Raw genomic sequence first — 23,592 nt, 5'->3', positions numbered from 1 at the left:
ACTGCATAATGTTTTAGCATGAGCAAAAGCAAGCTCATGTTTTGGACATTCAGTTTGTTTTCAGATTTTAATGGTTACCAAAATGGTACGGTGAAAATTTTGCATTGGATGCATTCATTTTGGCATACTGCTAACACCTTTCTGAGCATGGTGGAGTCCCTAAACCCTCACTAATCGACTTAGTGGGACAATACTTGACATATTTATGAACTACTTGTATAGCAGAACAGAATGAATTCCAATGCAAAAATTACACTGGGTGTTATATATTGGCTACAGGGAATCCTTGACGTCAGCACAAAGCATTGTGGTTGGAATTTATGGCCTGCTAAGTTCTATCCATGGTACTAATAGTTGCAGAGGGAGCTAAAGTTGAGAACTACAACAGTTCCAAGTGACCTGGTTATGACTAATTTATGCATACTTAGCAGGATTAAGTGGAGACTCAGTGCACACAGCATTTGACTCTCTGTTTGAAAATTTGTGACCTTTCTGTCCCAGTGCTTCTATTCAGTTTAAAACCACAAAATGAGATGCAATAGTTTTTATAGGTTGAAATATTTAGAAGATAAGTAACTCCGGAAGAACACAGTTCATTTGAGTATCTTTAAAGTGACGTGCCAACAGTTAATTGACTAGCCCATTCTATCCGGTGCACTTGGTATTAGGAGAAAGGCCCCATTTACATTAAAACATAGGATTTGTAATATTTCTTTTTTTTTTTGGTTATGCCTCGTACATTGTAATATTTCTTATTCATTTTCTTATTTCTGCCCTCTGAAATTACCATGAACATTAGTTTACAATCTCTCTTCCTCCGAGAATTTATTAATATATTGTTTATCTAAAACCATAAATGTGTTCATAATATTCATCTTTGATTTTTTTTTTAATTTGTAAGAGCATTTTTTCAGCACTTTATATGTCAGTATTTGTATTGTGGTATTTGATTCCCAGTAAAACTCATTAAATCTAACATTATTTGATGCCCTATATATTGACATCTGAGATTAAACAAAAATATGGTTTTACAGTCTTATTTTTATGCTGTTGCAAATTTATCAATATTTTTATCTTATCATAGTTTCCAGGTGAACAGATATTTAAAAAAATCCATTTTGAATATCAACTGTATTAACAATGATGAGGGTCTTTTATCTCAATTGCTTTAATTTTTGAATATATTATTTCTGTATTGCAGCCACCAATGAACATACACTCCATTGTGGTCCAAGTCCAGTGCATCAACAAAAAGGTTGGCACTGTTATCTACCATGAAGTACGAATTGTGGTGAGAGACAGAAATGACAACTCACCCACATTCAAACATGAAAGCTATTATGCCACAGTAAATGAGGTTTGTAGATTATTTTTTCCATCTATGTAACTCTATGCTGTAATTTCTTTTACAAATAATTCCTCTATAATAGTAGGTTAACATATCCAGAATTATTTTTTAAAATTCTTATAAAAAGACTCTTTAGAAGGTACACATTCTGATGACTTCTAATGCCATTCCAGAGCTTTTTTTACTTTGCTATAGGAAAATTCAATTGTTCAGATTTTTCTGTTTAATCATCTTTGATTTAATGCATGAAATTCATAGAAGCAAAAGAGGAATGGGTGAATCTCCTGTAAGATACTGGCATCTTATCATTCTGTCATTGAATGGTTTTAATAGTGAAATGGTAGAAAAACTATGTTCTATATTCTGTTCATTCATTAAAAAGTTATTTTTCAGTTTTAAGATTAATTTTGGGAGGATATCCAGAAAATTAAGCTGTAACCACAACTGGTTATTGTTGTTGCTGCTGGTTGGCATTGTTTGATTTTGTAATCCATCTTGGTTGTTGTTGTTGGTCTTGAGGCCTGGACACTGTTCCTAAACATTTCTGCTCAAGGCTAGTGCCCTACCACTGTAATCCACATCTCCCCTTCCAGTTTTTGAGTGGTTAATTGGAGATCAAAGTCTCAAGGAGATTTTTTGGCCCAGCTGGCATTGAACCATGATCCTCATCTCAGCCTTCTTAGTAGCTAGGATTATAGGCATGAGCCACTGTTGCCATGCTATAGTCCATCATTTTTTTTTCTGATACAAATTTTTTGTTAGTACCTAGAGCTAGTAAATATTTATAACATGCCTCTGATCCTACTTACTATATATACTGAGATGCAAATTGCCTTAATATGGTAGTCTCAATTTTAGCAGATTATTCTTAGTTCCAAGATACTTTTAATTTTAAAAGTATAACCAGGTCTGATTGGCTAACGCCTACAATCCTATACAGTGAGGAAATGAAATCTGTTCACTCACAGTGCAAAGGCAGATTGGAAAGAAACATTCAGGAGACATTATCTCTAAAATAACTAGCCAAAGTCCAGTGGTGTGAGCACAAGAGCAAGGCAACAAACTCAAGTGCCAATAGGACCAAAAAGAGAATGTGCAGAACCACTTCCTAGAAGACATCATTGTGCTTTGGATAGCAAAACATATCCTTAGGTTGTTTATCTCTACATTCTCTCTGATATTAATTCAAACATTTTAAAATGTAAATACACTTAGACTTGTGAACATTTAGAGAAATCAAGTTTCAAATAACCCAGAATTTTGACATTATGTAACTTATAAAATTGCAAGTTGTTTACAGCTTAAGAGTATAGGCTATTGATGTTTTACATCAGTTCCTGGTGATGTATATTAATTCCCATGCCAATAGTTTTAGATCCAGGTAAATGTTTTCGTTTTTAGTTTCTGAAATATAACCTCTGAGTAAGATTTTGTTTTGGTCAAATGTTAACTTCCCTTAAATATAAACTGAGTGATGAATTATTTTAGGCAGCAGATCTAATAGGAAAATCTGGTCTTGACCTGAATTTAATTACTTATAGATCCCTGTCTATCTTTGAGTTTTCTTGAGAAAATCTGTAATGCTTAACACTGAGTTTTAAAGTATCCTGTATGATTTAATTACTTAAAGTTAATTTTGTAATCCTTCCCATGTCTGGTTAAAAAATGATTTTTCTCAAATATCATTTCAATTGTTTCAGGGTAATGTGCAGAATGTGTGAAATTCCCCCTTATTTTCAGAAAAAAATAGGTCTTTTTGCAGCATTTGTAAGTCTTCCATAATCTCACAATTGTCACTGCATCCTCAATTTAAAATTCTTCCTGACATTCCCAGTTTTGTCCCATCGATTTCTATTGTTCTATGGATTTCTATCATTCTATTTGATTGTTCATACTCTTCTTTGATACCACCCCCACCTTGCAAGTCTTCGGGTTTCTTTCACCTTTTATGGTCTAGCTAAGGATTTATTTTGCAAAAATTAGCCCTCTTTTTTATCCCTATTTAGTCACTTTAAATTCTATGACCACTGAGTTCCTGTAGCATTTAGATAAATGTTAAAGTAATGGAATTTATGAAAATGTTAAGCACTTTACCCTATACCCTGTTTTGTAAGGTTCAGTGTTCTTGACAAATAGTCTGGACTTCAAATACTTGATTATTTAGGATTTGTATACATGATGACCAGGCTTTCCTTTTGATTTTGGCCATATGGCCTCATATCTGTTCTGTAAAAAGTAAATGTAAATTTCTACCTTTAAACAATATCACAAGAAAAAAATATCTTTTTATCCTTACTTTATTTATACTGGGCTTGGGCGTTGTCCTTGTGCTCTTCAGTTCAAGGTGAGCTCTCTACTGCTTGAGCCACACTGTCACTTCTGGTTTTCTGGTGGTTTATTGGAGATAAGAGTCTCATGGACTTTCCTGCTGGGGCTGGCTTTGAACCATGATCCTCAGATCTCAGCCTCCTGAGGTGCTAGGATTACAAGCGTGAGCCACTGGCTCTGCACTATTGTTTTATAGTGTACATACACTACATACACCATAAACACACACACACACATACACACATGCACAGAAGAGAGAAGAGAGAGGGAGGAATGCAATGCAATTTATGATTTTACTTGTACAATAAAATCAAATGGAACAGGTTTTAATATAAGTACACAAGATCAGATATTTTTCATGTTATTTTGCCATTTAGTATGATATTCAGTAATGTAGTTTACAGTATAACTTTAAAAAGCATTCAGAATTTAATAGCTTATTAATACAAAATTATTTCACATTCCTTTAGAAGAGAATATAAATCTGTCACTGAATTATAAAAGAAACTTCCAAACTTAAAATTATGGTTAGTTATTCATTCTCTTCACCATGAGAAAACAGGGGTGCATTAATCTGATCTAAAATTATTGTAGTATATGGCTAACAAAATTAGACCTGTAACCCAAATTATGTTCTGGTATCACTTTCCTACTTATTAGGAAATAGGTTACGGAATATGGTAAATGAGTTTAAGTAAACCACTTTCATAAACCTGATTTTTTTGTGTGCCAGTCCTGGCACTCAATTTCAAGGCCTAAGTATCTGAGCTTCTTTTGCTCAAAGGTAACACCTTACAACTTGAATCACAACACTACTTCCAGCCTTTTTGGTAGAATTAGTGGAGATAAGAGTCTCACAGACTTAACTGCCTGGTTTGGCTTTAAATTGAGATCCTTAGATCTCAGCCTGCTGAGTAGCTTAGCTAGGATTGATTGAGGCTTGACCACCAACTCCCTGGCAAGAACCTGATTTTAGCAGTAAAGATTATGGATCGTATTAATGGAATTATACCACAGTAAAAAATTCACAATAAGTGCTTTTATAAATTAAATTATTGCCTCTTACGCTGTATGTTCTGTAATTATAATGTCAAGAATTCACCAAAACACTACTAATGCCTTTCTAAATGTCAAGTAAGGATTATAACAAGGGTTATAATTTACTATATGCAACACATAAGACACTGAATGAAAGTATTATATCTCTCTGGGTAATTAGAGATGTTCAATTAATGTTGGACAATTGGGTCATTAAGTAATTACACTGGCTCATCTGATGAACAAATTACATAGTAAATCTGCCAATCATTCTTTAGCATGTTTTTGAACATCCTTAATATTGATATTCTTAATGACACACATGTTCAATTCCCTAAAATTCCTTTTAAAATAATAAAAAGCAAACTAGTAAACAAGTTAAAATTGAAGCTGCACTTTTTTGTGAATTAGTAAAGTTAAAAATCTCATTGCTTGAATGAGGAAGTACATTAAAAGTCAGGAAATAGAGGTAGTGGGTATGAGTTCCTTTTGAAAGACAAATAGCTAGGAGCTGATCAAAGGCTCAACCATAACAGTCTAATTTAATGTTAAATTTTACAATTGCTAAAAGTTTTAAGCTATCATGCCATATTTAATAATCACTTAAATAATTTTGTAAAGTGAAGCGTTTTATCATAAAGCTGAGAGTTTCTGAAAATAAAATCCATCACTTCTAGTCTCAGTGTCATCCTTATAATAAGTAATCTGGTGGAATTGGTAAGCAAAATCTAGGCACTGGAAAATTCTTCACCCACCAAACTCACTGAAAACATTAAGGGATGTTTGAGCGGTGTTAGTATATTAAAATAAATTATTGAAATAAGTCTGTAGGTCAAAAGAAAGTCAGATCAGCTGTACAAATTGTTTGTTTATGTTTGCTTCCCCTAACCCAGAGTTAAGAACTAATGCTTAGTTTCTCTACTGTTGACAATGTATGAATTTAAAGAGAGAATTTAGAGCCTTCTTCATGAGCTATAATAGGGGAGCATGCTACTGTACCAGCTGGCATGATGGAAAATTAGAACACTTCAAAATGAAGCCTAAAACTCTATTGTGATAAGAAAACACATCAATGGATCAAACTAGACACTTGAGATGTTTAGCTGTGGGGAGTGCAAATAGTGAATTACAGGATTGAAATGGCCACATTGCTGATATAAATACCTACATTCATACAATCTCCATCAAAATGGAAAAATGCGAGGAAATGGGAAAAAACTAAAACAAAACAAAAATCCTAAATCAAAGGATTCCATATAGCAAAAAATAATCCCAACGAAAAGAATAGTGTTGATGTCATAATAATATCTGAGTTTGAACTAAAGCACAGAGACATTGTCCCAAAAATAGAATGCTTCTGCCACAAAAACAGACATGCATACTAAGGGAGTAGAATATAAGACCCAGAGTATGTCATATTGCTACAGACATCTTATTCTTTTTTTTTCCCAAAAATTTTATTGGGGGAAAACTATAAAACATTTACAGTACAGTGTTTACAGTCACAATTTGTAGTGTCTTATTTTTTTTTAAGGTGCCAAAATATTGATTAAGACAATCTTTAATAGTGCAGAAAACTGGCTATATACTTGTAAAAGATTCAAACAAGAGTCTGTCTCTCATATCAAACTTTTTTCAGAGTAGAGGACCTACATGTAAGACCTGAACCTTTGAAAGTCTTAAACAAAAACACTGAAAGATGTAGGTATACATTTTCTTTAATAGAACTCCAACAGTTTAGCAGAAGCTCAAGGATTATCTATAGAATAGGAGAAAAACTATGCCATTTATTCATTTGAAAAGGAGTTCAAAAAAGCATGCAAACTGAACTAAACTCCAAAGAACTAACCATCTAAATAATAACTGGGCAAATGAACTAAATATATGATTTTCAAAAGAAGGTACTTAAATAGCTATTAAATCCATGAAGAAGTGTTCTCAAGATACCTGACCATAAAGGAAATGAAAATCAAAGCAATTTTGCAGTGTCATCTAATTCCAGGCAGAATGTCCATGGCCAAGAACATAACAAATGACAAATGCCAAGGCAGATATAGGGGAAAATGTACCCTGAAACACTGTTGGAAATATAAACTATTGACACTAACCTGAAAATCATTGTGGAAGTTTCTCCAAAAATTAAAATACTGATATTTCATCCTGTTATAAAATAGATGATCCAGGTATACCATTCAGGGTATATTTCCAGGAAAAAAATGTCATTCAGGATACAGTAGAGACTCCTGCATACATATGTTTATGTGGTGTCATACTTGGAGCCTGTCAACTGATGAATAGAAAAAAGAAAATATGATATAAAATTGAGTATTATTCATCCATAAAGAAGAATGAAATCATGTCATTTAGAGAAAAAATAGATATAATGTGAGATTATTTGAGACTAAATTTTTCTCAAAAACAAATGTCAAATGGTTACTCTTTATGCAGAATCCAGACCTAAAACACACGCGCACACACACACACACACACACACACACACACACATTAGATTTTTGTACTTGTAGAACTCTTTAGAGGAAACAAAGGAGAGGGAGAAGGAAAGAGAATAAAGTAGAGAGAAAGAGAATGTATATGTATGAAAATACATACAGAAAGTGAATGGGGAAGAATGAGCTTTAGAGCCAATTAATTGGATAGAAGTATAATATATGCCCATGAGAAATGCCCTAGTGAAAATCCTGTATACAATGAACATATATTTATGTAATTAATAATATTGATCTATTGATACATATATTTATTTACAAGTTAACTAAGATTGCAATTAGATTAAATATAATTTTTGCTTTTGTGAAGATACTGATTCACAAAAACTTTCCTTACTTGGGGGCTGAATAAAGTAGCCCTATCATTGTGCATGTAGTGTCTAAAAAATGCTGATTGTGCAAATACCCAAGGAGTCAAACATTTTACTGCTTTGTAGCTACCAAAGGAAAGTTAATACATTTGTGCAGCAAAAATATTCATAAAAACATGCATAGAAGACTTCAGTCCAAACTGGACACAATTGAAATGTCCCATGATGTGAAGATCAATTTGTGATTCGTTGGCTACAATTTTTTTCTTTTTTCAAACCATTTTATTTTCTCTATGCTTCAAATTCTTCATTTACAATTTAAGACGCTGATACTGATTTTTTTAAATCAAGTTTAATAACTTTTAAAGTAATAACCCTCAGATTTTATTTTAGCATATTACACCTTATCTACATATTTTATGACTATCTGAACTGCAATTTCAAGGTGCCTTTAAGTCTAATATGTACATCTGATGAGTGTTTTCCTTTTCTTTTTTAATATACAACTACCTCAGAGCTTGAACATTTTATTTTCATTGAGTAAAATAGCGCATACTACAACTGTTGAAGTTCTTTAAATAGAAGTGCCAATTTGTATAAATGGAAAAATTCAATAGAAAAATATTAACATCACATTCACTTTGATATTGAGTGAGATATAGGGAAAACACAAGTTATGAGTTTGGGCTAAATTTCCATGGTGGAAATTTTCATAAAACATACCAAATCTATCTGGATTATTGTTGTGCATTGCATACCTGTAACAACAAAGGAATACATTTTTTATGTTTTGTAGATAAGAACTATGAATTAAGTTCCTTTTCACAAAAATCTAGGGAAAATATGTGTTTATTTGTGATGGGACTTTAACTTTTAACTTAATTATCATGTCCTGAGGAAACAAGGATCACATTGATTAAAGAGAATCAATATGCTTCCCTTTTGATCATATTATATTATGTTATATCTGCAAGATTTTCCTACATGTACAGCCCTCTAAGGCTCAGTGCAATATGTCCCAAGACATTTATACTCAGCTTAATAAATTACATTTGATCAAATTCTATTTCCTTCAGTTTTTAATAGGATGCAAGTCAAAAAGATGCTTCATAAATCTAAATTTAAAATGTCATTGCCAATTTGGGAAGGTGAATAATAGCAGTTAACATAACCTTAAGTTTCAGAAACAATTGTTTTATAAATATTGACATTATTAATGTATACTACAAACTTGTCCTGATTAACAGTTTAAATGTCTATAAACTTTAGATTATAATCACTTATTTTTCTTCTTTTATAATTTAGATATATTTGTTAGAAACTTATTTTTGACAGACCAATTTTTATTTCTTTCCTTATCAAAATTTGTTTAGAGTCAGGTGTGTTGGCTAAGGCTTGGATTCCTACTTACATGGAGGCAGAGATAAGAATCTACTCAGGCCAGCCTGGGCACATGTTCATGAGCCTCACATTACAATCTATGATAGCTAATCATAGTAGCACAACCCCATCATACCAGAGAATTGTGAATCATAGGTAGATCTAAGCTGGCTCAAGCATAAACAAAAATACCCTGAAAAATAACTAAAACAAAATGGGCTCTAGTAGTAGAATACCTTTAGAATATCTTTAGTTAAGTTCCTACTACTGTCAAATAGTAATCACAATAACTCTCTAAATCTTGTCAGTTTAGTAACACCATTTGCCCTGAAGATAAATGGAATAAGAGTATACTATACTAGTATTTTAATTCCAGCAATTACTTTTATCTCGGTGCATTGTGTTACACGTAGTTTTATGAGAAATAAGCTGAACTAAAACATATATGCCTACAGAGAGAAAGAAGTAAAATGTGTTTATCTTTTTATATGACAAATGAGAAAATGTCAGAATTGGAATCAGTCATTATTTTTCATATTTTTCATTATTTTTCATATCATCTCATTACCAAAAGCATCAAACCGAAGTAGTTTCATATTAAGCTGAGAAATTCCTCACCATGTTTTACTATACACAAGCCAAGAACAGGAGAGTACATGGATTTGTAGAGGAAATTCATTAAAAAAAAACAATCCCCTCGTCTTGTGGTAGTGCTTTCTGAGTAAAAAATAAATAGATCATTTATACATGTAGTATAAATACTAAGTTTTAAAAGTTGCATTGATTTTATCTAACATTTAGATTTATAACAATTGCAGCATACTAATTATAATTTAATAAGGAAAAGGCAGTCAGGTGTGGCAAGCACACCTGTGATTGAAGCTACTCAAGTAGAAGAGAACTGACTTCAGAGGCCAGCCCCAGGCAAAAACGCAAGGCAATAACTAAAAGTTGGGGGAAAAAATTCAGGGGACAGTGCTGTAGTGATAGAATGTCTGCCTAACAATCATGAATGTAAGGTCCGCCCCTGGATGGCAAGCAGACTCCACCCTCCCCGCAGCAAAGTCTCCACCCAGTACCTGCGTTACCTAGGCAACTGGGACACCTGGAAGAGGTCACATCTGCATCCGCTGAGGTCACATCTGAATTTGATGTGGCCACACCTTTCCCCGCCCATACCCTAGATAAGGGCTAGCCCAGGCCCAGACGCTCTCTTTTTCTCTCTGTTTCTAGCTCTTGAGCTTGCTCTTGCTCTTCTTTTCTAGCTCTCTCTGCTCTCTCTCTGCTCTAGCTCTTTCCTCTCTCTTTCCCAGCCACGTGGAGTGCCAACCTTGCCTGGTCCCAGCAGGTCTTCTGAATACCTGAATACCACGTGAGTGCTACTGTTCTTACCCCTCTCTCTGCTCTTTTCTAGCTCTTTCCTCTCTTTCCCAGCTCTCTCTCATTGCCAGGCCTTTCTCAGCCACGTGGAGTGCCAACCTTGCCTGGTCCCAGCAGGTCTACTGAATAAACCTACCCCTTACCTGAATACCACGTGCGTGCTGCTGCAGTTCTTACTCAGCAACCTCTTTTTAAAAACCTAACATAAATGGTGCCGTGACTCGGATAAAGGCTTATAGTCAGGAAAGCTGGGATTTCTCTGTTTTTTTCCTCTTTTTTCTTTTTTTTGTTCTTCCCTTTTTGCTCTGAGGAATACCCGCAGTTCTGACGGCCTTTTGCAAACCAGTCTGTCTGCGGCGGAATCAACGCATCGATACCATTGCTGCCTTCACATCCACGTCCACACCACTTCTCTACTCTGGCCCTGGTAACTGAGGCCCAACCATCTGATGTGCTTTGTTAGCAAAGATGTCTAAACGTTGTCGAAATTTTAGGTTTTGAGTTTTGCCTTTTGTGTTTTGTGTTGTGTATTCTACTACTGACTACGTGGTTCTAAAATACTGGGCATATCTGTGCTAAAATTCTCATCACATCTAATGAGTTTTGTCATTTCAGAATATTTGTTGGCAATTCCTGATAAGAACCTACTTGATCTCCTTGTTGCTTTAATTGGAAATAATAAAGGGCTTTTGAGGCAAAGACTGCAGTTCAAAGCCAGCCCAGGCTGAAAAATCCCTAAGACTCCATCTCCCAGCTAAACTCTGCAAGTGGTACTATAACTCAAAGTGGTTCAGTGCTAGCCTTGAGCAGAAGTGCTCAGGGACAGTGCCCAGGCCTTGAGTTCAAACCTCCTTAAATACTAGTGGTACTATAACTCAAAGTGTTTCAGTGCTAGCCTTGAGCAGAAGTGCTCTGGGACAGTGCCCAGGCCTTGAGTTCAAATCTTGAATACCAACTGGGACAAGCCATCCCAGCAATGAGCACCTAGACTCAGCCAGTCTGGGGAACAAGGGAACATGGAGAAGAGTAAGAGGAGATAATGTCACATCAGCTACTTTGTGCCTGCCCTTTCAAAATTAACCTGAGCCGGGAGGTCAGTAGAAGTAAGAAACCTGCCCATCTAGTGTCCATACCTGTGTACCTATTAACTGGACAGGAATTTAGATTCTTGCCTTTGTCACCTGACTTCTCCACCTAGTCGCCTGATGCCAGAAGTAGCTAGGGACGTTTCTAACAACATTTTCAGCTCAAGTCCTTCCTCTTGCCATTTATTTGTTCTCTAGTATTTTTTTTCCAGCCCCTCAATGCTCATGAGACTTCTCCAGACTTCACCTAAGGACTCACACCACCAAGGGACAGCTGCTGCTCACTGCCTTCTCTGGGAGGAGACCAAATTCCAGCCTCTTACCCCTATTGTCGACGCCCCTTGTCAGCAGGAAGTAGCCAGAGAGAATCCTCGCCCTATTTCATGATTATTAAAAGGCTGGAATGTAAGGTCCGCCCCTGGATGGCAAGCAGACTCCACCCTCCCCGCAGCAAAGTCTCCACCCAGTACCTGCGTTACCTAGGCAACTGGGACACCTGGAAGAGGTCACATCTGCATCCGCTGAGGTCACATCTGAATTTGATGTGGCCACACCTTTCCCCGCCCATACCCTAGATAAGGGCTAGCCCAGGCCCAGACGCTCTCTTTTTCTCTCTGTTTCTAGCTCTTGAGCTTGCTCTTGCTCTTCTTTTCTAGCTCTCTCTGCTCTCTCTCTGCTCTAGCTCTTTCCTCTCTCTTTCCCAGCCACGTGGAGTGCCAACCTTGCCTGGTCCCAGCAGGTCTTCTGAATACCTGAATACCACGTGAGTGCTACTGTTCTTACCCCTCTCTCTGCTCTTTTCTAGCTCTTTCCTCTCTTTCCCAGCTCTCTCTCATTGCCAGGCCTTTCTCAGCCACGTGGAGTGCCAACCTTGCCTGGTCCCAGCAGGTCTACTGAATAAACCTACCCCTTACCTGAATACCACGTGCGTGCTGCTGCAGTTCTTACTCAGCAACCTCTTTTTAAAAACCTAACATAAATGGTGCCGTGGTCCCAGCAGGTCTACTGAATAAACCTACCCCTTACCTGAATACCACGTGCGTGCTGCTGCAGTTCTTACTCAGCAACCTCTTTTTAAAAACCTAACAATGAACCTTTGAGTTCAAACGCACGAACTCAAGACAGAGAGACAGAGGGAGAGAAAGATAGAGACAGAGAAATAGAGACAGAGACAGAGAAGCTTCATAAAAGTCTAGTTTTCCTAGATTCCAATTCCATCTCTGTATATTCACTGAAAATTAATTTCCAATATGCTTATTTCCAATAAACTTATTTCCTCCATGAAACATTTATAAAGCTATTTTTTATGGTAGTTACAGGAAACAGAAGCAAACCAGGAATGTAAGCTGAAACGACATCATAACATCTCTACCTTCATTCAGTTATACTTCCCAAAATATTAATTCTCAAAATCAAATTTACTTGAACATTTGGCGCACAAAATTCTTGTTTTTTTTTTTTTAAATAAAATCATTTACTACGTCTTTTCATTTCTAATGTCTTCTTTTATATAATTGCTCATTGTTTTTAAATTCAACTCTGCATTTCACTTGGGAACGATCCTTTAGTTTTCAAATTGATTACCAGTTTGAAAGCATATTTCTAAGGCTTGCTGGAAAGGGCTCAGAAAATGTGAAGAGGAAGCAAAGTGAGAATCTTGGTAGGAGGATGAAAGATTCAGATTAGGAAAAGTTATTATTATGGTAATTGACTTAAACCATACAATGTGATTGAGAGGACTCTGCAAGTAAGTGTAGAAGAGAAAAGAGGTCAGTGTCTAGTTAATTTAAAAATAAGTCAACTGTTTGGAAGTGCATAAAGTAGTTTTGGAATACTTTGCATAGATTACTATGAGAGCATTGTAAGCAATCACCAAAAAATCTTAGAGAGTACGTTTGAAGCAAGCAGAGTATCTTATGGCTTGGTTTGCAGTTGAATCAGCAACCAGGCTTATACCCAAAGCCACACAGAGATCACACAGGCCTTGGTGAGTGACAACATTTGGATTTGAATCCTTAACATTCCCAAACCATATGCTCTATTGCTTCACTAAATAGAATCTAAGATCAGCCATGTATTGACAGTGCTTTTCAGAACAGAGAAATGAACCAATACTGTATACACACTCACAGAAATACATACAGATAAATATACAATTGTTTCATAGAACCCATGGGGCATGGCTTTCATGATACTAGTGAGTGCTAAAATCTCCAGCTACAATTTCTGTATGTAAACTGGCAAACTATTATATGAAATTGGTGAACATACCTGTACTTTAAATCATCCCTAGATACTAATAATGCCTAATAAAATGTACATACTATATAAGGAATTTGAAGTATATTGTTTTAGAAAATAATGAACAGAAAATATTTTGCAAGTGTCACCACCAAGTTTATTTTTACAAATATTTTCATTCAAATTTGTTTGATGCACAGATATGGAACAGAGAGAGAGAGAGAGAAAGAGAGTGAGTAAGACAGAGAGAACTATCTACTGGATATCTATCTATCTATCTATCTATTCATCCATCCATCTACCTACCTACTATATCTATCTGTCTCTCTATTAAGGCTATTAGAGGGTGAGATCAAGATGATTTATTAGGAGGAATTAGCACATACACTCATAGAGGCTAAAAAGTTCCAGGTCTACAGGTGGCAAAACTGGAAATCTAGGAGAAGAATTATATGCTTCCCATTTTTGGTCTGAAGGGTGTGAAAGAAAGTTAATTGAATAAATGCAAGTCACTGTCTAAATCTTTAGACAGGAAGAAGTCAGTGCCTAAGTTCAAAGACAAGGCAAGCTAAAATTGGAATTTATTCTTTACTCAATCTTGTTTTTTTTCTTTCAATTGAGAATTTCAATGGATTGAATGAGGGCCACTCACATTGCAAAAGAAAATTAATCTACTTTATGCAGTCTAAAAATTGAAAAGTTAATCTCATTCAGAAGCACCCTCACATTAACACTCAGAATAATGTTTATCCAAATAACTGGGCACCCTATCATAAAAATAAAATGAGCTCATGCCATTCAAATAAATAAGATAAATCACAAAATGGAGATATTAATGTTAATTAAACATGAAAGTGCCTCCAGTTTTACTAGTACTGATAATTTGTATTGCCTTCTGTTGAGTAGAATTTTTATGAGATTAATAGCCATGAAATGACTGTCTAATGCTCTAAGTCTGATTAATGATATTGATCATTGAACAAAAAAGCATATGGATCTAACGTGGATTGACAAATAATCTTGTTTCACTAAAGATAATGTTTCTCTTTGATAATGTGTGTCTCTTAGTAAAGTATCCACTATATTTGTTAATATTTTTCCATTAAATATTTATTATATGATAAACTTCATGTAGCAACTAATCATATTTCATTTTATCAACATGACTATTTAGAAGCAGTCCTGTTCAGGGACAGGAGGCGGGAGGATGGAGATACTTGAATTCTTAATGAAACAAATATAAAACAAAAATCCCATCAGGGGGCTGGGAAAGTGGCTCAGTGGTAGAGCACTTGCCTTGCATGCATGAGGCCCTGGGTTCAATTCCTCAGCACCACATAAGCAGAAAAAAAAAGCCAGAAGTGGCGCTGTGGCTCAAGTGGTAGAGGGCTAGCCTTGAGCTGAAGCGCTGAGGGACAGCGCCCAGGCCCAGAGCTCAGGCCCCATGACCGGACACCCCCCCCCTGAAAAAACAATCTCATCAGTTCAATTTTGAATTATTTTTCTAAGTTATTTTTCTAATTATTTTATATCAATTGATTTCCTTCTGAAATGGTGTTTAGCTTCAGTTATAACATAAAAATGTTCTTCTTTGTCAGGCATAATTACTCCTGGTTGTAATTCCACATGGAAAGCCAAATGATTACAATGTGAGAATAAGACTCAGACAATATTCTAGGCATGGTGGCATGTGCCCATCATCTCCAGTGGGGTATAAATAGAAGATTGTGGATCAGGCTGAAATTTGCAAAAATTCAGGAACCTCTTAAAAGAGTGACTCAAGCAAAAAGGAGGGAAATGAGGAGACTATAACTCAAGTGGTAGAGCACCTGCCTAAGCAACTAGGAAGCCTTGAGTTCAAGCTCCAATAATGTCAAAATATACTATTATTTTGTTAACTATTATAGCACATATAGACAAAAAAATAACTTTGGAGATGTATTAGTTGTAACACCAAAATTTTACAACTGCTTAACATGCTAGTTCATCCTTACCTACCAACACAATTACATTGACATTATGATTGATATTATCCAATCTACGAATATATTCATTTAACATAGTATAAAGATCTATGGAGGGCTGTAAACCACTTGTTCTTCTTCAGTATTTTTTTAAAAAATAAACCACAATATTTGTTTATTGAAATTGATTTATTTTCCTGTTGAGCATTGTCTTAAAGCAGAAAGATCTACAATAAAATATTTTATTTTATTGTTGTTCTTTTTGTTATTAGTTTTCATGATGTAAACTGTGAAAGGAGGAGCGTTTCATTAATAGTTGGCTGCCAGAAATTCTGGCCAGTTTACTGCAGTATAGCTAATCTGTTAGTGGGAATTGCTTCTTCAAAAGAGATTATCTAAGGTGCTAAAAAGGGTGCAGGTCTTGCAAGATGAAGAACTTGCTCAGGATATGAAGTAATAAAAACAAACAAACAAAAAAAACCTGAGACATGTTTGAACACCAAAACATTCACATTACAAACAACTAAGAATTTGTTGTTTATAATGAAGAGCCATTTTACACATTAAATAATATTAAATATAAAACAAAGGAAAAGAAAATATGTTCTACCTTTAAAGAGCTTTTGGATAATGATAAAAATCCAAAATAGATGTAGAACCCATAAAAAGTCAACATCAAACGATCAATTAATCCAGTCAATAAATGTATAAATGATTTGAACAGATATTTCCCAAAAGCATTTATGTTATTAACTTTTCATAAATTAAATCCCAAGCCTATATAATTTCTGATCCCTTGATGTGCAACTTCAGTGATTTTTGACCCCTGGAAATATATTTTATGCCTCTTTTCTGTCTTACAAGATTATTATGAAGAAAATGATAAACATCATATGCACACATTTCAGTATTTGTATTTAAGAGAGGCCTATTATTGAATTCTGTTTATTGAAATAAATTATAGATAAAAACTGATCATGATTGCTTACTTCCAAAAGTTTTCCTAAGTAAAGACCTAAATTTTAATGCAAACAAAATGAAGATGAAAACAATTCTAAGGTCTTTCAACAAATATCTTTCAGAACTCTAAGCACTCTTGCAAAGGGACCCCAACATAGTTCATACATTATTACTTTAGCTAGTTTTGAACATTAGTTCAAACTGGACTCATGTCTTCCTTTAATGTCAGAATTTTCTTTCATAATTTTGTTTGTATTTCATTTACATTGGTGCTATAGCAATATAGAATTCAGTTAAACAAATGCTTCTCATCTTATATTTATCCAATTATTTGGACATATTTATTTCTTTCAGAAAACTGAATCTAGGTATGTTATTGGATACTTGCCATTTTTTAGTATATATTTGCATATTCCCACTCGCAGAATGCAAAGTAATTTTAGGACAAATTTGATGCATAGGATATGGTTACATTCTGGATAGCTGATATTGTCAAAGAAATTTCAAATGTCGTTGGCAAATAGGCTCCCACCAGCAGTGAAAGAGTTTATTTGGTTCACCTCTGAATAAAAGTTGGCATTTGATTATTAATTTTAATCCACCTAATGAACACATAGAAGTATTCTGCTTGCATTTTAAGAAGTTCTGTGATGTCTGTTCAAACAGAACATTTCTTTAAAAAAATTTAGCCATTGTTAGCATGATTTATTTTATGTGCATTTCCTATCCTCATAGCTGTTATTTTCTAATCAAATTATAGAGATTTTAAACATATTTTGGAAATAAATTATTTCACAATATTCATGCTGCAGTATCTCCCCTGTTGCTATCATTAGCATTTTAACAGTGTTTATTTTTTTAAATCAAACAATCCATTTTTTCATGGTTTGCATATGTTCTGTTAAATATGTCAGTATGCATTTAGGAAGATATTACTTGTAGAAACTTTAGTGGTTTACATTTTACATACAGGCTACATAAAATGGCTCTTCAGTATAAACAATAAATTCTTAGTTGTTTATAATGTGTATGTTTTGGTGATCAAACGTGTCCCAGGTTTTTTTTTTATTACTTCATATCCTGTATGTGGGCTGTGAGGAGGTAGCAATCAATACTAAGTGTTTTTCATATTGATATGTAATAGACCATTTGTTATTTATTCAAAAGGGATTTCAATCCCCATGACACTAATGTGTTAAGTCTTTCTGAACCAGATAATTATCCTTAGAGATTGTTTTGGGACCAGATAAACTATTGCATTATATACTTGTTTACTCTTTGTGTATAACTTTGTAATGAAACTTTGAAATCTGGACGAGTAAGATTTCCAATTTAATTCTTTACTTTAATTTTTTTTTGTAAAGATACTGTACAGAAGGGTTACAGTTACAACAGTAAGGTAATGAGTACATTTCCTATTGAGCATTATTACCCTCTCCTTTGTTTTTCTCCTACTATCCTTTCCCTCCTCACATCTCCAGCTACTTCCCTCCCCCATCCCCAAAGTTTATGTTTTTTTTCAGCATAGTGTCTTGTACATCTCATTGTTTCAATGAGTCAGCCTGTATCCTAGTTTCAGCATTTTGTTATTTCCCTTTCCCTCCCCAAATTAGAAAAAAAAAATGTGTATATAAGATGCAGGACTCGGGGAAACAAACATAGTGAAAACAGGGATTATACCACAGGGGGAAGAATTTACAAAAGAAACAAACAACAACAACAACAACAGCAACAAACCAATATAGTACATTAAAAGCAACAGCAACAAAGAAAAAAACCTTTTGTGTCCCTATCTTGGGATTAATATTGCTTAGTATCATCTTATATGGTCATATGTACACAGCTTTTCACCTTTTTCTGCTTGTCTGGTAGGATTATCCTAGATGTATACTAGTTATTACAAATAAGGGAAACCATGGGACTTATATTTCTTTGGGTCTAGCTAACTTCACTTAATATTTTTTCCAAGTACTTCCATTTCCTAACAAATGCAGCAGTATCATTCTTTCTGAAGGAGGCATAGAATTCTATTATATATGTATATATATATATATATATATATATATGTGTGTGTGTGTGTGTATATATATATGTGTGTGTATATATATATATATATATACATATATATATATACATATACATATCACATTTCCTTGATCCATTCATCTACTGAGGGACATCTGGGTTGTTTCCATATCTTAGCTATGGTGAATAATGCTGTGATAAACATAGTTGTGCTGGTAGCTTTACTATGAACTTGTTTATGATTGTTTGGGTAAGTGGAATTGCTGGGTCCTAGGGGAGCTCTATGTGGAGTTTTTTGAGGAACCTCCATACTGCTTTTCAGAGTGGTTGGACAAGTTTACACTCCCACCAACAATGCAGTAGGGTTCCCTTCTGTCCACATCCCCTCCAGCATCTCTTGTTATTAGCTTTCTTGATTATAGCCATTCTAACTAGGGTAAGGTGGAATCTCAATTTTTTTTGATTTGCATTTTTTTTATAGTGAGAGAAGTTAAGCATTTTTTTTTTGATGTGTCTATTGGCCATTCATATTTCCTCTTCAGAGAAGTCTCTCTTTAAATCTTTTTTTTTTTTTTTGTCGGTCGTGGGGCTTGAACTCTGGGCCTGGGCGCTGTCCCTCAGCTCTCCAGCTCAAGGCGAGCGCTCTACCACTTGAGCTACAGCGCCACTTCCGGTTTTCTGGTGGTTTATTGGAGATAGGAGTCTCTCGGTCTTTCCTGCCCGGGCTGGCTTTGAACCGCGATCCTCAGATCTCAGCCTCCTGAGTAGCTAGGATTATAGGCGTGAGCCACCAGCGCCTGGCTTTTCTTTAAGTCTTTAACCCACTTATTAATGGCGCAGTTGTTTCTTTGAGAATTTGTTATTGGGGATTTAATTTTTTGAGCTCTAAATATATTTTAGATATGAGACCCTTGTCCATTGTATGGCTTGTGAACAGTTTTTCCCAATCTGTGGGCTTTCAATTTAATTCTTTAGGGTAGTTATTTCTGTCCTTAGATCTATGACTTCTCATTCATTTTTTTTTTTTTATGTTCCTCACAAGGACTTGAAAATCTAGTTCCACGGTAGGAAATTGACTAAAGAAGTTGGAAAAATACAGGGATTATTAGAGTTTCATGGGTAGGGAATTTTACATTTTACTTGTTTTTGATACATGTGAAAGGAGTGCACATGTATGTTCAGTTTCCCCACAACTTTTAAGTTCCTTTCCTATTGAGTGTTCTCTGTAATTTGCTAAGTGAATGTTAACAAACCTGTGAGTTTATTTCTGGGCACTGTTTTGTTCTATTATTCTATATTGATTTCTCTGTCTTTACCATTTTGTTTGGGTTATTAGAGTTTTATAGTATATTTTGAAGCCAAGTTTTGTGAAGCCTCTAGCATTGTTCTTTGAAATTGTTCTGGTTTTGGTGGTGTTATTTAGTTTCATATAAACGTTGGGAGTTCTTTTTTTTTTCTATGAGTATTACCCTGGAATTTTAATGTAGATTGCTTTTAGTTATAGAGTTTTAACAAAATTACTTTCTTTGATTTATATACAAAGGATGTCTTTGTTTTGTGTCTTCAATAACTTTAATTATACTTCATAGTTCACAATTTAGCAACATTTCACTTCTTACATAAATATTTATTTAGTTATTTTATTGCGTTAGATATATGCAATAGATATTGTTGGCTTCTTTTCAGACAGATCACTGTTAGTTTGTGGAAAGACCACCCAAACTTCTGTGTAAAAATACAATAGTTACAGAAATAAAGTATAAAATCTAAATACAAAGTAAAAGAACACTGTATTTTTATATCAGGAATGACAGAGAAGTAGGTGATACTTTATTGACATTCAACTACTAACCAGTAGAGTTCTAGCTAAATCCTTGGAATAGATAGGGAAGATTGAGCCATGTGCTCAAGAGGCTGAAATCTCAGGATTGCGTTTCAAAGCCAGCCCGGGCAGGAAATTCCATGAAACTCTTATCGCCAATAAACCACCAGAAAACTGGAAGAGGCGCTGTAGCTCAAATGGTAGAGCACTAGCCTTGAGCTGAAGAGCTGAGGGACAGTGCCCAGGCCCAGAGTTCATGACCGACAGAAAAAAAGAAAAAGAAAAAAAAGAAAGGGAAGATTGACCAAAATGTCTCTGAATATAAAAATACATCTGCCTTCAGTTGAGAGAATATAATGTTGATTTGCTGGTAGTGATTAGGAAGAATTAAAACTGAATGATAAATCATTGTTCTATATACCAAATACACTGGTGTGTTTGTACTCATAAGCACTCAAATGGTTTTTCTTTCTTGCTATTGTTTCTAATATATTTATAAGATGATTTCTTTGTTGTTTTATATGTCCCTCCCACACGGTAGACCCCCTGTTTTCACTGTATTTGATGTTGGTATAATTTGGGGAGGGGAAGGGAAAAAACAATTGTTTAAATAGGGATATGGGTGGACTCATTGCAACAATGAGATGTACAAGACATTATGTTGAAAAAACAACTTTACAACTTTGGCGGAGGTGGGGGCATGGGGAGTGGGAGGGGGAGAAAGGGAGGGTAGGGATGGTACAGGGAAAGAAAGGAGGCAACAATGCTTGATAAGAAATGTACTCATTACCTTGCTCATGTAATTGTAACGCCTCTGTACGGTATTTTCACAATAAAAATACTTATTATTAAAAAAGTGAACATATATAAGCATCTCTCCCACTCCTATAACATGTATTTTTCTACAGAATAACTATCAGAAGCACCAGGGAACTCCAGGGTTCTTCTATAATGGTCATGATATTTGCATTTCCACTTCTCTTCACTTGCATGTAATTATCAACCTGGAGTCTGTGGCTCTCTCTGATATGATTTTGGTTTCAAAATACAGAAAGAAACTTTCTTAGGCAACCTCATTTCTAGTTTGTAGATAACTTAATGCAACAAGGTTTTAAAATGAGAGAAACAGACACATTTTCACTGCAGGTAAAAAGATGCTAATGGATATAAATTGGTCCAAATGTGCTTTACACTGAGCCTTCCTATTTTTTTTTTAACCCAAACAAGAAGTTGGGAATTTCACACATTGTAAGAACGTCTATGTAAGGTTTGCAAGCATTTTAAAAAATGCTTCTATTCTGTGGTTGTAGGCAGCTGAATATTCTCTTTCTTTGTATAATAAAGTGCTGGTTTTCATGATGGAACATTTGGTATACAGCTGATAAAATGAGAATTGACAGTTTTTTCTTTTCTTTTCAGCTCACTCCAGTTGGCACCACAATATTCACAGGATTTTCAGGGGACAATGGAGCTACTGATATAGATGATGGCCCAAATGGACAGATAGAATATGTTATCCAGTATAACCCAGAAGATCCGGTATGTAAATATCTACATGCAATGTAATTACACTTGAAGAATAATACTAACATTTTACTTTGTTTGGTAATCGTTGTATTGTTCTGCTAGATAGTGAAATTACATTAGCAATGATATTATTATCAAAATTATCCTAAATTTGAACTTTGGAGGTATTTGTAAGTAGGACATCTTTATTAGTGCATTTGTAACAAAGGTATTAATAAGCATCAGAATGATGACTCACACCTATAATTTTCGCACTCAAGAGTTTGTGTCCAGAAGATCATAGAATTGAAGGTTTGGGTTCATCCTGGACTTTGTAGTAAGAACTTGAAACAATATAAATACATCATTTATTTTTCAAAACATTAGGAAGATATGAGTAGAAATAATAATAGAGCAACAACAACAGCCATAATAATAGGGAAAATTATAAAGGAAGGTTTGAGAGGTTTTATGTTCCTTAAAGGGGAGGTTATCAACATGTTGTAGGCAGAAGCAGTGAAACTGAATGAAAGGTGATGACAACATGAAGGAAAACAACAAAATGGAAAAGAAGCAGAAAGCAGTGGAGAGCAAGAGGAAACACTTTCCTCTTAAGAACAGAAAAGATAACGGATGACAAAAATGTGTTTCTGAACCATTCACCCTCTGCTCTTAAAGTAGTTTTCCTTAAAATTATATGTGTAGTTCCACATTTCTAGGTAATATTACCTGTTATTTTCTAATCTCTACTCTTCTAGCTATAAAAATGAAACCATCAGATTCAGAATATATATTGTAGAGAAATTTTGTTTTGAAGGAGACATAAAACTGTTTGAGGTTTAGATGCACTTTAAGATAGGGAAGATATTACTGAGAATCTATGCTTCAGAGGTTTTGTGGGGCTGAAATTCCTTACTAGCTTCAAATATTCCCTTTTGAATGTTTCTGCCTATCAAAGATTTTTGGATTTGCCATTATATACAATTATATTCCTTTTTCTACCAACAGCATGAACCAATCAGCCACATGCAGTTTCAAAGTTATAAAAGCAAAAACAAATTTTAGAAAAGTTAGTACCCCTGTGGAATAAATAAAGAAATTCTCAAGGCCAAGACAGAATTCACCGGGGAAAAGGAGTCAGACATCAAAAAAAAAAAAACACCCACAAAAAACACACTCTTAACTTATGGTACATGGGAAGAGAAGGCATTAATCAAGCCCTACTATTCTGGGAATTCACCTTTAGTCATCCTGAAAATTTAATGTAAGCTTTTTTACCCGTTTTTATTTCTAGTGAGATCTAGTGAGAGAAATACCTGATTTTTTGTTTTTTGTTTTTCTGCTATGATTAAACAATTAATCAATTTCTTTATAACACCATGTATACCACTTATTTTTTTAAATTTTTTTATTGTGAAAATACTGTACAGAGGGGTTACAGTTACAGGAGGAAGGTAATGAGTACATTTCTTATCCAAAATTGTTGCCTCCTCCTTTGTTTTTCCCCTACCATCCTTTTTATTTTTTATATCAAAACAAATTGCATGTGTAATGAATATATAATTTAATCTGAAAAATATGGTCACCTCTGACTTTGTGAACTACAATTATAATTTCATTCAAATGAATCCCATACTGAACTAAGACTGTATCTTAAAATATGATAAAGGTAGATTTTTTTTCACTTAAAAATCTGT

General features: G+C 34.6%; 1 protein-coding gene across 12 annotated transcripts in view; it reads left to right on the top strand.

The window, feature by feature from the left end:
• Pcdh15 (protocadherin related 15) overlaps positions 1 to 23,592 on the top strand; it is a 450,667-nt gene that overhangs the window by 137,281 nt on the left and 289,794 nt on the right. For all 12 annotated transcript variants that reach the window (XM_042696488.1, XM_042696486.1, XM_042696489.1 and 9 more), the window contains 2 exons: positions 1,202 to 1,357; positions 21,809 to 21,928. In XM_042696488.1, the coding sequence (XP_042552422.1) occupies positions 1,202 to 1,357; positions 21,809 to 21,928 (276 nt within the window). The remainder of the gene's footprint in view (positions 1 to 1,201; positions 1,358 to 21,808; positions 21,929 to 23,592) is intronic.

The sequence above is a fragment of the Dipodomys spectabilis genome, unplaced genomic scaffold (assembly GCF_019054845.1).
Source record: "Dipodomys spectabilis isolate Male_0828 unplaced genomic scaffold, ASM1905484v1 ptg000207l, whole genome shotgun sequence".
NCBI classification, from domain to species: domain Eukaryota; kingdom Metazoa; phylum Chordata; class Mammalia; order Rodentia; family Heteromyidae; genus Dipodomys; species Dipodomys spectabilis.
Note: the sequence above shows the minus strand (reverse complement) of the source record. Positions and strands in the feature narration are given on the sequence as shown.